Below are 15,802 nucleotides of genomic sequence, written 5' to 3'. Positions count from 1 at the left end.
TTCTGGGAGAACTGACATCTTTGTGATATTGACTTTTTCTTTGATAAACATGGTATGTCTCTCCTTTTGTTTGTGTCATCTTTAATGCCTTTCAGTATAGTTTTGTGATTTTCTTCATAGCAGTTCTTTATTTAATTTATCCCTTGGTTCTTGTATGTGTTGTCATTTGCTATTGAAATAATATTTTAAATTCTAATTTTTTTTTTTAAATAGAGACGGGGTTTCACTATGTTGGCCAGGATGGTCTCGATCTCTTGACCTTGTGATCTGCCCACCTCAGCCTCCCAAAGTGCTGGGATTACAGGCGTGAGCCACTATGCCCGGCCTTAAATTCTAATTTTAACTCTTTGTTGCTAAGATGTATAAATCCAACTGACTATATATTTTCTCTGTATTTTTGCCAAAATACAAAATCATTTCAACTGTGAAAAATATTAATAGTTTGATTTCTTTCTTTCTAAACCTATACTTTTTAATCCTTTCTCATCTTACAGTTACATCAATTTTTTTTTTTTTTTTTTTTTTTTTTTGAGACGGAGTTTCGCTCTTGTTACCCAGGCTGGAGTGCAATGGCGCGATCTCGACTCACCGCAACCTCCGCCTCCTGGGTTCAGGCAATTCTCCTGCCTCAGCCTCCTGAGTAGCTGGGATTACAGGCACGTGCCACCATGCCCAGCTAATTTTTTGTATTTTTAGTAGAGACGGGGTTTCACCATGTTGACCAGGATGGTCTCGATCTCTCGACCTCGTGATCCACCCGCCTCGGCCTCCCAAAGTGCTGGGATTACAAGCTTGAGCCACCGCGCCCGGCCTACATCAGTATTTTTGAAGACTGCTTATGTTAAATGTGTCTGTTATGATTTGATCAGTCTCCTTTTTGAGCACATTCATAACTAATTACTTAGAAAAACTTCCTAAATGTGTAACTGTTGATGAAAGGAATACAGAGTCTTAAGGTTCTTAATGTATATTGTCAAACTGTACTTCAGCAAAGTTTTCCATGTTAGTAATCTCATCACCAGTTTATGAGAGTCCTCTTTCTCCACACCCTTTCCAGTTCCAGGGATTTCTGTGCTTTTTAATGTTTGTCAATAGTAATTCTTGGCTAGGTACAGTGGGTCACTCCTGTAATGCCAGCACTTTGGGAGGCTGAGGTAGGTGAATCACTTGATGTCATGAGTTTGAGACCAGCCTGGCCACCATGGTGAAACCCTGTCTCTACTAAAAATACAAAAATTAGCCGGGTGTGGTGGCACACACCTGTAATCACAGCTACCTGGGAGGCTGAAGTGGGAGAATCTCTCAAACCCAGGAGGCGGAGGTTGCAGTGAGCTAAAATGGCCCTACCAGCCTGGGCAACAAAATGGGACTCCATCTCAAAAAAAAAAAAAAGTAATTCTTTGTCAAATATTTTACAGATACTTTTTGACTTTTCCCATTTTATTTACTTTACACTTTATGTATATGATGTTTTTGATGTAGTAGAATTTTAACATTACTTACAATCAAATCTGTCAGTATTTTCCCATATCGCTTTCGTATTTGGTGCCATGTTAGAAATTCCAGTCCTCACTCAAGCATCCATGTTATTTTTATCTAGTATTGTTATATTCTCCTTTTATATATTATAGTGGTTAGAAACATGAGCTTTGCTATCTTGTGGTTCTAGATTTCATTCCTGATTCTACCAACTATTAGCTCTATGATTCTGGCAGTGTACTTCATTTCTTCTTTTTTTCTTGAGAGGGAGTCTCTCTCTGTCACCAGGCTGGAGTGCAGCGGCACAATCTCAGCTCACCACTATCTCTGCCTCCCGGGTTCAAGCGATTATCCTGCTTCAGCCTCCCAAGTAGCTGGGACTACAGGTACGCACCACCACACCTGGCTAATTTTGTGTATTTTTAGTAGAGATGGGTTTCACCATGTTAGCCAAGATAGTCTCCATCTCCTGATCTTGTGATCCGCCCTCCTCAGCCTCCCAAAGTGCTGGGATTACATGTGTATGCCACCATGCCTGGCCCAGGTCTTTTTTGAAAATGTTTATCTTGTTACTATTCCACAATCATTCTAGCCTTTCCTTACTAATTTGAAATGCTTTTTTTGAAAATTTGAAAACTATCCTTATCAGTCTGTTTTCAGACTTTCACTTCTGATCCATTAATCTGCCTGAAATACTGCATCAGTTATACACATTTATTGTTGATTTATAGTTTTTAAAAAATATTTGAGGACTGGGCACGGTGGCTCATGCCATTAACCCCAGTGCTTTAAGAGGCCAAAGTGGGAGGATCACTTGGGGCCAGGAGTTCAAGACCAGCCTGGACAATGTGGCAAGACTCTGTCTCTACAAAAAACAAAAACAAAAACAAAAACAAAAACAAAAAAAACAAACAAACATATTCTCTGGGTGTAATGATGGTTGTCTGTGGTCCCAGCTATTCCAGAGGCTGAGGTGGGAGGATCCCTTGAGCCCAGAAGGTCAAGTCTACAGTGAGCTGTGATCACTGCACTCCAGCCTGGGTGACAAAGCAAGACCCTGTCTTTAAATATATATATACATACACACACACACACACACACACACACACACACACACACATATTTGTTACCCTTTCAAAATTTTTTATTGCCCATCCTAATTTATTTTTATTTTATTTTATTTTTTTTGAGACAGAGTTTCACTGTTGTTACCCAGGCTGGAGTGCAATGGCGCGATCTCGGCTCACTGCAACCTCTGCCTCCTGGGTTCCAGCAATTCTCCTGCCTCAGCCTCCCAAGTAGCTGGGACTACAGGCACGCACCACCATGACCAGCTAATTTTTGGTTTTATTTATTTATTTTTTTTTTTTGAGACGGAGTTTCGCTCTTGTTACCCAGGCTGGAGTGCAATGGCGTGATCTCGGCTCACCGCAACCTCCGCCTCCTGGGCTCAAGCAATTCTCCTGCCTCAGCCTCCTGAGTAGCTGGGATTACAGGCACGCGCCACCACGCCCAGCTAGTTTTTTGTATTTTTAGTAGAGATGGGGTTTCACCATGTTGACCAGGATGGTCTCGATCTCTTGACCTCGTGATCCACCCGCCTCGGCCTCCCAAAGTCCTGGGATTACAGGCTTGAGCCACTGCACCCGGCCCTAATTTTTGTATTTTTAGTAGAGACGGGGTTTCACCTTGTTGACCAGGATGGTCTCCATCTCTTGACCTCATGATCTACCCGCCTCGGCCTCCCAAAGTGCTGGGATTATAGGCGTGAGCCTCCACACCTGGCCTGCCCATTCTAATTTAATTACATTGTAATCTCAAAAATATGACCTGTATTTTTTTGTGCCCTAATACATACTCAATGTTATAAATATTTATAAACATGCTATGGCATTACCAAAGGTTGCACGTTCTCTCTTCTCTCTATGTATAAATGCATACATATATAAAATACATATGTTAAAATCCTTCAGGCCAGGCATGGTGGCTCATACCTATAATCCCAGTGCTTTGAGAGGCCAAAGCGGGCAGATCTCTTGAGCTCGGGAATTCAAGACCAACCTGGGCAACATGAGAAAACTCTGTCTCTACAAAAACAAAAAATTAGCCGGGGGTGGTGGCTTGTGCCTCTGGACCCAGCTACTTGACAGGCTGAGGTGGGAGGATTGCTTGAGCCTGGGAGGTTGCAGAGGCTGCAGTGAGCCAAGATCTTGCCACTGCACTCCAGCCGGGACAACAGAGTGAGACCCTGTCTCAAAAAAAAAAAAAAAAAAAAAAAAAAAAGCTTCATACTTTATTCTTTTCCATCGAGTTTTTCAATTTCTGAGACTAAAATCCCCCACTATGATTTGGGTTTGCCCATTCTCCTTCTCATGTACAAGAATTTTGCTTTTATTTAGTGCATTAAAGCTCATGGCTGATCTCTTCTTGGTGGATCAATCAATATCTAGCATTAGACTTTTAGCCTGAATTATGTCTATTAATATTGTGACACCTGGAATTTTTTATTTTGTTAATCACATTTGTTTAAAGCCCCAGAAATCCTCCTTATCTCTGGTTGTTCCTTTTACAGAACAGCTGCCAGTATCCTCCAAAGCCTCCTGAGAATTACCTCCCCATTTCGTTAAACAATTCATTTCCTCTGGAGTCAGCTGACTTATTTTCCTTGCCCCCTCTCATTCATGCTGGTGGCTTCCACATGTCATAGGTGGCCCCCAGTTGTTTTGTGAAGGAAGGAATGGGTGGTTTAGAGAGAGAGGTGGCCAGCACGCTGTCCCTGGCAATTGTGTGCTTCATCTCCTCTGAGATCCATTTTCCTGAATGGGAGGTTTTGTTTCATTGAATGTCATTCATGAACGTTTTTAAAAACTTTGACCTGTGGCCAGGTGCGGTCGCTCACTCTCTGTAGCCCCAGCACTTTGGGAGGCTGAGGCAAGATTGCTTGAGGCCAGAAGTTTGAAACCAGCCCTGGCAACATCAAAGTCCCTGTTTCTAGGAAGAAAAAAAAAATTAAAATTAGCCGGGCATGGTGGCATGCAGCTGTGGTCACAGCTACTTGGGAGGCGGAGGTGCCATGGGAGTATCAATTGAGTACAGGAGCTGGAGGTTGCAGTGAGGTATGATTGCCACTGGGCGATAGATAGAGTGAGATGTGTCTAACTAAACAAAAAACTTTGACCTTTGTGGAGAGCTCCCTTTCTTCGGAATGTGACGATAGACTATTCCCCTGGAAGAGGCACTGTGCCACTTGCCTGCTTCACAGGGTATCTGAAAGGGGGCAGCAGCTGGTCCCCTCCTATTGAAGCAGTTCTTGAGCTCATTACCTTCCTAACTGCCCCGTCCCCTGCATTGGTGCAGCCCAAGCCTGGAATTTCCCTGGGTCTGCCCTTCCCTTCTCGATGCTTCTGTGAAAATGCCTTGAGTTGTCATTTCCTTTCCTCTCATCAACATCATATCTTCATTGACTTTCCAGGAATTCCTCATTATTTCTGGCCTGCTTGTTTTCCAGCACTATTGTGGATTCATTCTATATAATTGTTTTTTTGTTGTTGTTGTCTTTTTAAGAGATTTGTGTGGGAAAGGAGACTGATGAGAGTGTTTGGCCTGCTATCTTGAGCTAATCCTAAAAGCAGTCTCAATTCTATAAAACAGTATGTACACAGAAGTAACGCCAGAGGCTAGTACACCAAACTGTATATATTTTTTCTTTTCTTTTTTTGAGACAAGGTCTCCCCGTGTTGCCCAGGCTGGTCTTGAACTCCTGAGCTCAAGCGATTCTCCTGCCTTGGCTTCCCAAAGTGCTAGGATTACAGGTGTGAACCACTGTGCCCAGCCAGACCCAACTATTAACAAGCAGTTACTTTGGGGTAATGATTTTATGCTTAATTTTCCTTTTCTTTTCTGTGCTTTTCTGTCTCTTCTTCACTTTTGTTTTAAATTTTTTTTTTGCAAAGTAAGGTAGCCAGTGGATCCCCGCTAATTACCTTTGAGAAGATGGAGGACCTTAAGAGTAAGATATTTATCAACCATAACAAGTCCGCCAAAGAGCCCTTGGTCCTCCTGTTGAGAGCAGTGATCCTTCAGACCTGCATGGCCATTTTCGCATTCAGGTCCCTGGGCCCCAGGTACTGAACGAAAACCTCTAAGGCTGGAGCTCAAGAATCTGTTTTTGAAACCCCTCACCGGTGAACCTGATGGTCATTTATTTTCTATTGGAAACCACTGATTTAGAGCACTTGTTTCCAAATAGGATCCACTGTACTTGCCTAAATTAAAAATCTTCTAGGCTGGGCGCCATGGCTCACACCTGTAATCCCAACACTTTGAGAGACCAAGGCAGGTGGATCACCTGAGGTCAGGAATTCGAGACCAACCTGGCCAAATTATGAAACCCCATCTCTACTAAAATACAAAAATTAGCCGGGCATGGTGGTGCATGCCTGTAATCCCAGCTACTCAGGAGGCTAAGGCAGGAGAATTGCTCGAACCCGAGAGGCGGAGGTTGCAGTGAGCTGAGATCGCACCACTGCACTCTCAAGACAAATACAGCAAGAACAACAAAATCTTCTACCACTTTTCTGCCTGCCTTCTCAAACTTGCAAGATCTCCCTCTAGTTTATCTTCACCAGTTGGAGCACTCACTCCCATGTACACTTGTTCTTCCAGATTACTTGTGAAAACATGGAAATTATATTGAAATGTATTAAAGTCTAAATGTTGAAAATGTCTTTAAGTTATTCAGAATGTCTATAATGGAAAACTATAATTCTACTCCTTTACACTGAGCTGCCCTTTCATGGGGAAAAAGATCTCTCAAGAAACTGAGCATGTATTTCTACATCCGGAGCAATGTCTATTTCTTCCTCTCTTTTGATTTTCATCTCTAGCCAGTTTCCTTTTCTTAACCAGACAGTCCCCAGTCCCGTGAGGACTCCAAGGAAAAGAAAATAGCCTTAGGCTTCTTAAAACCTCCCAGCATGAAACCTGACCAGCTATTCTTCACTCACCTTTTATTAGACACAAATATCTTTACTCATATTTTCATTAGTTCTTCTCTCATCAGATTCCAGCAGCTTACATTCTGGAATGCTGACATCATTAGTGGGCATGTGTGGTGTTATTCGGGAGCTTGTGTCCAGGTTTATTGGTTCATCATTCACCTAAACCAGGTGTCCCCAAACTTTTTACACAGGGGGCCAGTTCACTGTCCCTCAGACCATTGGAGGGCCGCCACATACTGTGCTCCTCTCACTGACCACCAATGAAAGAGGTGCCCCTTCCTGAAGTGCGGCGGTGGAGGCCGGATAAATGGCCTCAGGGGGCCGCATGCAGCCTGCGGGCCGTAGTTTGGGGACGCCTGACCTAAACCAACATCTATTGAGTGAATGCTGTGTGCAACACTTTGCCAGACACTAGACGCACTTGACAGTTTGCAGAACAGGTTTCTCATCATCGCGTGTAGCCAGCCTGCCCACAACGCTGGGAAGCAGGTGGCAGTGGTGTTACCACCATGACCTTCATTGTATAGATGAGGAAACAGAGTCTTGGGAAGATTAAGAAACTTATCCAAGGTCACACAACTTACAAGTTTCAGAGGCTGGCCTCAAACCCAGGCCCCCTGACCACGAATCCTATTCACTCACCAGTATGCCACCCCACCAACTTCCTATGGCAGGGAGAGGGGCTCCTGGCCTTGACTGCAGTTTGGAAATGACTCTGTAGCCATTTCCCTTCACCTCCTGATTTATGGTGGCAGTGCTGGTTTTCCAGGTCAGCTCACACGTATGGACAATTGCAAAGAAGCCTGTTATAAGAATTTGCGCCGGCCGGGTGCAGTGGCTTATGCCTGTAATACCAGCACTTTCGGAGGCCAAGGCAGGTGGATTGCTTGAGCCCAGAAGTTCAAGACCCACCTTGGCAACATAGTGAGACTCCATCTCTACAAAATAAGTTTTAAAATGGCCAGGCATGGTGGCATACGCCTATAGTCCCAGCTACTTGGGAGGCTAAAGTGGGAGGATCACCTGAGCCTAAAGAGGTTGAGGCTGCAGGGAGCTAAGATTGTGCCACTGCACTCCCGCCTGGGCAACAGAGTGAGACTCTGTTTCAACAATAACAAAAAGAGAATTTGTGTCTCTATTATCAAAAACCATCCCAGTAAGGCCAGAGGGGGCAGTGGGTGAGTGCCAGGAGCCCCCTTCTTTCCCTATCAATGCCCTGGGAACTGGTATTTGTAGAAACTGCAAACACGTAGCCTCCTATGGTCACAGTGGCTTGTTTTCCATTTAGTCTCCTGGAGGAAGACTCCGAGGAGGAGGAAGACTTGTGTCGCATCTGTCAGATAGCCGGGGGTTCCCCGACCAACCCCCTCCTGGAGCCTTGTGGCTGTGTGGGAAGCCTGCAGTTTGTTCATCAAGAGTGCCTGAAAAAGTGGCTGAAAGTGAAAATAACATCAGGTAGGTGGGGAAGGAAGTGCAGCGAACGTGCCACGACATGTAATTAACACGAGACACCCCGGTGCGGGCCTCAGAGCCTCGTCATCAGCTCACTCTCCTCCGCAGAACAGCGACTTGGGGACACGTGGCTGAGCTCCGGATTCCTGCTCTTAAAAGCTGTCTTTAAACTATGGTAGGGAGGTTTGGTTTTGTTTTTCTGAGAGAAGAATCCTGGAAACAAATGCTATTGAATTCTACCCCTGCTCAAGGCCTGAGCAGAGATGCTAAGATCGACTCTTAGAAGGAAGGAAAGAGAAGTGGGTCACTGGGGAAGCTCAGCAGACACACAGTAGCCACACAGCTAGCAGACACCCAGCAAAATATTTCAGAAGGTCCCTCACACGAGACCCCCCAGCACACACAGGCTACTTCCTTTTATTTGGGGGCAGGAAATGGGCATCACCTAAGAAACTAAACAAAACTGCCTTTTAGCAGTAGGGATAAGAGTGCCCATCTGATTTTGGACAACCATATTAGACAAAGAGATTTCCATGTGCTGATTTTATCAGCTCCCTAACATCTTATAATTGGGTGTGCAGCCCCTTCTCAACTCCCCTGAGCAGGTTATAACCCAAATATAACCACATCGGTAGGTCAGCTGTAGTTTTCTGGGCAGAGAACAGGTTTCTTTAAAGCATGGCTTTAGGAATGAGATCAACTTTAACTGCCGCCCCCACCCCCCAAAAAAATTCATGGAACATCAGTGCAAAGAGCAACTTGATCAGAAAACAGCGGCTGCTTCTTTCAGACACACCTCTCTGAAAACATATTACCCCACAGCCAGATCCGATTTCTCCCCTCTTCCATGTCCTTCTCCATAGCCGTCACGATTCCAGGTTGCAGGGAGACTGAGAGATTTACCCTGTTCCCATGAGATGCCACGCCCCTTCACCAAGCACAGCACACCATCGAATTACAGAATGAACACGTGGGGTGATCATACTAACTGTCTCATCCATGAAGCCTGTTTTACACAACTTCCCTAGCATAAGAAATATAAGACCACTGATCAAGATCCTTAAATGCATATCCATATAACGAGCAAAGTATTCAGTCCTTCAGAGAGCCAAGAAACAAGTGGAGTCGGGTTGCTAATGACTCCGCCATGCAATGCTATATCTTTCTAGAAATGTGGGCCAATTAAACATCTAACACAGAAAAAGTTACCCATGAAACATGTTGTGAAAATGCTGTTGTGCTCATAAATGTCAATGCTAGTATGGGTATGTTCAGCAGGATTAGATCAGAAGACACTCAGGACATTCGGTAGCCTAAAGCATTCCTGAACGATGCTAAAAAAAAAATCAAGCAAACAAAATGCAGATAAGGGATTACTTACTGTTCATCTTTGCCCTTTGAAAGCCTCTATTATTTACTGTTTCTTTATATCCCCAGTGGGGAAATAGAATGGGGGCATGAAACTGCACAAGCCCCATTTTTACCAACTATATGCAGGTAACTAACAAGTTGTCTATTTTCTAATGCATAAAATAAACACCAGTACATCATTAGTCAAAAGCCACAACTAGGCTGGGCGCGGTGGCTCACACCTGTAATCCCAGCACTTTGGGAGGCTGAGGCGGGTGGATCACGAGGTCAAGAGATCGAGACCATCCTGGTCAACATGGTGAAACCCTGTCTCTACTAAAAATACGAAAAATTAGCTGGGCATGGTGGTGCGTGCCTGTAATCCCAGCTACTCAGGAGGCTGAGTCAGGAGAATTGTCTGAACCCAGGAGGCGGAGGTTGCGGTGAGCCGAGATTGCGCCATTGCACTCCAGCCTGGGTAACAAGAGCAAAACTCCATCTCAAAAAAAAAAAAAAAAAAAAAGCCACAACTACGAGGGGGAAACTGGCAGAATGTTTGTTTAGACCTAACAGCCCAGTTCTGCATCTTCCACTCTCACGTTGGGGAATAGGATAAAAATACTGATCTAGAATGCTTGTTTTTAGAAAAACAGCAACAAAGGAGGCCTTCTCATATTTCTTTTCCCAGATGAGTCTGAGCTCAGGCTTATGAGCTGGCCCCAGGTACTGCTGTAACTAGTACCCACACCTGGCCCCTCGCTCCCTCACTGTTCTCAGGTGGGAATGTTACCTGGGCAGAAGTAAAGGCAGATTTTAAAGCCATTGAATGAGAATACCTTCTACCATCTATTTGGTCGTCACTAATTTATTTATTTGGACCTGTGTTAGGTTTACAAGAAGAAGAAGAAAAAAGGCCAATATTCACTCTTTTACAAACACCTGTGTCACAGACTTTTAGCCTCTGTGCAGCAATTCCAAGTTTATGAACCATCGTGTTTATATTTAAATAGAAGGCAAGATCTGTTATTTAAAAGTCATGTGAATTTCGCTTCTATGAAGCTTGCATAATAGATGACTACAAAGGAATTTTTCAGCTCTCAGATTCAAGGTCATTTTCTACGAAGATGGCTGGCTTTAAAGGAAGGTCACTGAAGCTCAGAACTCATAACACACACAAGTTCTCTCTCAAAATACCACCTGTCCAAAGTGCTAACACAAACAGACCCACGGTTACATGTACCATGTAATTCTTTACCTAATTTAAGGAGCAGATCTCGGTGCCGTGAAGACCTGTGAGATGTGTAAGCAAGGCCTACTGGTTGACCTGGGTGACTTTAACATGACTGAGTTCTACCAGAAGCACCAGCAATCTCAGGTAAGAAATGTGCCCACTCTGCCTCCACGGGCTAAAGTATGTTAGAGGGGCTGGGAGGGAAGATATTCCCTTTCCCTGATCTAAAGAATGCAGAAGGCCTCTGCTGGCAGGAGTTTGACAGTATCCATCTAGCTCACTTTTTTCAGAAGACCTGCCACTAAATTGGAATATTAGAGAGTCAAAAAGTCTTTTTTTTTTTTTTTTTTTTTTTTTTTGAGGCAGAGTCTCCCTCTGTTGCCTAGGCTGGAGTGTGGTGGCACAATCTCACTGCAACCTCTGCCTCCCAGGTTCAAGTGATCCTTCTGCCTCAGCCTCTCAAGTAACTGGGAATACAGGTGTGCACAACTATGCCTGGCTAATTTTTGTATTTTTAGTAGGGACGGGGTTTCATCATGATGGCCAGCCTGGTTTCAAACTCCTGACCTCAAGTGATCTGCCTGCTGCCACCTCCCAAAGTGCCTGCCTCCACCTCCCAAAGGGATTACAGGCATGAGCCACTGCACCTGGCCAAGACTTGGAAGTCTTGTTTGTCCTGGGTTGAGTTCGCCCTGCTGTTGGGGACTAAAGTAAGAAGCTTCAGTGGGCAACTGGACACCCAGAAATACCAAAAATTCTGGCAAGCTCCACACCCACATTTGCAGAAGTAAGTTAATAACAAGAGAAAAAAAATATCAGGGTCTTGGAGGAAATGGTCCCCAATTTAAATATCAAGTAACACTGGGATAAGAAGGGACTTATCACACCTGTAATTCCAGCACTTTGGGAGGCCGAGGCGGGCAGATCACCGGAAGTCGGGAGTTCAAGACCAGCATGATCAACATGGCGAACCCCCATCTCTACTAAAAATACAAAACTAGCCGGGTGTCGTGGTGCGTGCCTGTAATCCCAGCAACTTGGGAGGCTGAGGCAGGAGAATTGCTTGAACCCAGGAGGCAGAGGTTGTGGTGAGCCGAGATTGGCTAAAAAATTGCACTCCAGCCTGGGCAACAAGAGCCAGACTCCATCTCAAAAAAAAGGAGAAGGAACTGCTTTACCTGAGGTTAAATGCCTACTGGCTGATCTTTAACACCTAGTGAATTCACTCTCCTGGGGTATTTTGACTGCATTTCTAATACTGTAAAAAAAAGTTAACCTCAGGTGGGAAGGTGATTTACGCCTGGGATAACAGTTAATCACCCAATTCTCAGGCAAACAGTCTTCCATTTAAAACTACTAAGCTGGTGCAAAAGTAATTGCAGGTTTGCCACTATCAATGGTAATATCCACGATAACTTTTGCACAAACCTATACTATTTTGTTCAGTATGGAAGTCACAAGCCACTTGTGGCTAATAAGCAGGTGGCTGTTCTAATCAACATGTCCTGTAAGTGTCACCTACACACCAAATTTCAAAGACACAGTACCCAAAAAAGGTAAAATATCACCCAATTTTACACACACACCAAGTTTCAAAGACTTAGTACACTTACCCATTCAGTATATAAAGAGCTTGAAGTTATCACTTCGTTTTAACAAGTAAAAAGCTGAAAAAAGTGCAAACTCAGCAACCCTTCTTAGATCCACAAGAGAAGTGAAGTCACAGAGCAAATCGCTGCCCCTAAAACTAGAGAGACAGGCAGAGTCACTAATCTCAGCACTTTGGGAGGCCAAGGTAGGCAGATCACTCGAGGTCAGGAGTTTGAGACCAGCCTGGCCAACGGAGCAAAACCCCGTCCTACTAAGAATACAAAAATTAGCTGGGTCTGGTAGCGCATGCCTGTAATCACAGCTACTCAGGAGGCTGAAGCATGAGAATTGTTTGAACCTGGGAGGTGGAAGTTGCAGTAAGCCAAGATCACACCAGTGCACTCCAGCACGGGCAACAGAGTGAGATTCCATCTCAAAAAAAGAAAAGAAAAAGAGAGAATCACAGCTTACCTGAGCAGAGACTCCTGAGCAGAAAGCTCCGTGGAAACCAGTGCTGGTCGAGTAACCCTAGCTCTAATTAATGAACTGCTGGAAGCTCAATGTAGACAAGTCTGTGGGTCAAAAACTCCAAGGGGACCCCATCATAGGGGTATCCCCACACTTCTGTGAGTTTTATTTCCAGGAGTACAAGCGGGTGCCTACAGTGAATAGCAGAGACAAATTCCTTCATGCTGCCAGCAGCGGGAGGGGAAAGTCATCATTTTGGTGTAAGCCAGGGCTTCCGGTTCTTCCTGACAAAGTTTGCCCTCAGGAGAAACTGCTTAGCCAGAGCCTAACCTTTGGAGGTTTTATCAGAGCCCCAAACCTAACTAGAAAAAGGGAAATTCTCAACTCCAGCCCCCTCTAGCCATCTTGTTCCACCTGAGGTGGGAGGGGGAGGACAAAGGAACTGAGGGGCACCTGTGGAGTTCACAGTCCAGAAGCACAAGCTCACTCAGGCTGGGACCTGGAGCCTCAAAGGACTCTAGAACGCTTCCCCTCTCCGCACACCTCACCGCCACATCGCTAACAACCTGTTTCTAGCAGTTCCTTTTACACAGTACATCACGTCCGTCTACTAAGAAAAAATTATCAGGCATACTCAAAAGTGAAAAGCACAGGTTTTCACTGACCTCAGATATGGCAGGGATGTTGGAATTAACCAGACGAAAACACTATGATTAATACGCTAAGAATTCTAACAAGTAAAGTAGATGGCACTCCAGAACAGATGGGCAGTGTACTCAGGGGGACAGAAATTCTAAGAAAGAAAAAGAAATGACTGAGATGAAAAACACTGTAACAGAAATGAAGAATGCCTGCGATGGGCTTATTAGTAGACTGGGCACAGCTGAGGAAAGAACCTCTGAGCTTGAGGATATCCCAGTAGAAACTGCCCAAAATGGACAAAGAGAACAAAGATTGGAAAGACAAGAAAACAGAGCAGTATGGGCTGGGCGTGGTGGCTCACGCCTGTAATCCAAGCACTTTGGAGGCCAAGGTGGGTGGATCACCTGAGGTTGGGAGTTCAAGTCCAGCCTGACCAACATGGTGAAACCCCGTCTTTTAAAAAATAAAAAATAAAACAGAGCAGTATATCAAAGAACTTGTGAGACAACTATCCAAAAGGCATGACAGACACATCATGGAAATACCCAGAAAGATAATAAAGAGAGAAAGGAACACAGAAATATTTGAAGCAACTATGACTAAGAATTTCCCCCAAATTAATGTCAGACATTAAATCATAAATCCAGGAAATTCAGAGAACACCAAACAAGATAAATGCCAAAAAACAAAAACAAAAAAACAACCGCCACTGTGACATATTACATTTAAAAAGGGGGAGGAGGGAGAATCAAAGATAAAGAAAAAATTCCTGAAAGAGGCCAGAGGGGAAAAATACCCTCCCTAAAGCGGAGTAAAGATAAGAATATCTGACTTCCCAGAAAGCAGGCAATCAAGAAGAGAAACAAAATATTTAAAGCGTTAAGAGAAAAAAACTGACCAACCTAGATTTCTGTACCCTGCAAAATTATCCTCCAAGAGCAGAGGAGAAATAAATATTTTTTGCAGGCAAATACTTAATGCCAAAAAAAGTAAAATATCAAAAAGAAGAATGTAAAAATTATAGGGAAGTGATCATTTGGAAATATTAGGTTAATAAATTATATTATTAAAAATAATTTCAGCAGCTTGTTTTTACTTCTTTAATGTGGCTACTAGAAGTTTTTAAATTACGTCTGTGATTTGCGTTTGTACCTCTGAGTGTATTCTATTGGATGGGGCTGATCTAGAAGGTGATTTCCACATAATAAGCAGTCAATACATATTTGCCAGACCTTTTTTTGGCCAACATTTTGACAACTAAGACAAAATGATTTGCCTGAGTCTGGGCAATTCTACAGTTTCCTTTTTTTTTTTTTTTTTTTTTTGAGACAGAGTCTTACTCTATCTCCAGGGCTGGAGTGCAGTGGCATGATCTCGGCTCACTGTAACCTCCGCCTCCTGGATTCAAGAGATTCTCCTGTCTCAGCCTCCTAAGTAGCTGGGATTACAAGTGCCCACCACTATACCTAGTTAATTTTGTGTGTGTGTATTTTTGGGAGAGACAGGGTTTCACTCTGTTGGCCAGGCTGGTCTCGAACTCCTGACCTTGTGATTTGCCCGCCTTGGCCTCCCAAAGTGCTAGGATTACAGGCCTGAGCCACCGCATCCAGCCTGCAGTTCCCTTTTCTTAAATTCTAAGGTTGTAGACCAAAGAATAAAACACTGATAAGAATGAAGGATATTTGAAGAGTTCAATGAATAAGTCAGTGCATAAGGCCACAGCAGCATTACAGGAGTCAGCAGGCATCAGGAGGTTAGAGAAAGAAAAGGAAAAAAGAGAAAAGAAGAGAGGAAGAGAGGGGAGGGCAGGGGAGGGGAGGGGAGAGGAGAAGGATTTCTTAAGAAATAAATTTAGTGTTTAGAGACCTGAAGGTCTCACATCACACCATCATAACCACCAGGCAGTAAGATCTGAGACAATAAACAGAGCGACTCACATTCCTGGACGCTGAGCATGTGGGAGGCGAAATATCGAAAGAAACCAGACCCTCTCAGTGCCTGAGGTCAGGTGCCAGCCAGGGTGCCGACAGGTTCATCTCAAGAAATAGATTGCTTCAGGCAATGAAGCCTGCCAAATTTCCTAAGGAGGATGCATCCAGATGAGGATGGGCTGCCCGGAATACTACCAGAGCAATCCACAGACATCACAAACACCCTGCAGCCCAGGGGAATGCCTTGTCTAGAAAAGACCCTTTTTGGCTCCAAGCCTTTCCACATGGCTCTCCCTCTGCCAAGCTGTTGCCACCATCTAATTTCCTTTATCAATGGTATTTATAGAACTGACCCAATAGCAGCACATTTTTCCATTTGTACTAAGATGTTTGCACTCATATAGTGTGTGGCCGCATGCCCCAGTGAAAAGCCTACCAGCTTTAAGAGCTGAATCTAGGCCGGGCGCGGTGGCTCAAGCCTGTAATCCCAGCACTTTGGGAGGCAGAGGCGGGTGGAACATGAGGTCAAGAGATCGAGACCATCCTGGTCAACATGGTGAAACCCCGTCTCTACTAAAAATACAAAAAATTTGCTGGGCATGGTCGCACATGCCTGTAATCCCAGCTACTCAGGAGGCTGAGGCAGGAGAATTGCCTGA

General features: G+C 44.3%; 1 protein-coding gene across 3 annotated transcripts in view; it reads left to right on the top strand.

Annotated features, from left to right (window-relative positions):
* The window catches only part of MARCHF10 (membrane associated ring-CH-type finger 10), a 101,100-nt gene that overhangs the window by 68,075 nt on the left and 17,223 nt on the right, over window positions 1-15,802 (top strand). For all 3 annotated transcript variants that reach the window (XM_010330281.3, XM_039476431.2, XM_010330282.2), the window contains 2 exons: window positions 7,768-7,934; window positions 10,547-10,656. In XM_010330281.3, the coding sequence (XP_010328583.2) occupies window positions 7,768-7,934; window positions 10,547-10,656 (277 nt within the window). The remainder of the gene's footprint in view (window positions 1-7,767; window positions 7,935-10,546; window positions 10,657-15,802) is intronic.

Source organism: Saimiri boliviensis, chromosome 17 (assembly GCF_048565385.1).
Source record: "Saimiri boliviensis isolate mSaiBol1 chromosome 17, mSaiBol1.pri, whole genome shotgun sequence".
Lineage (NCBI taxonomy): Eukaryota > Metazoa > Chordata > Mammalia > Primates > Cebidae > Saimiri > Saimiri boliviensis.
Note: the sequence above shows the minus strand (reverse complement) of the source record. Positions and strands in the feature narration are given on the sequence as shown.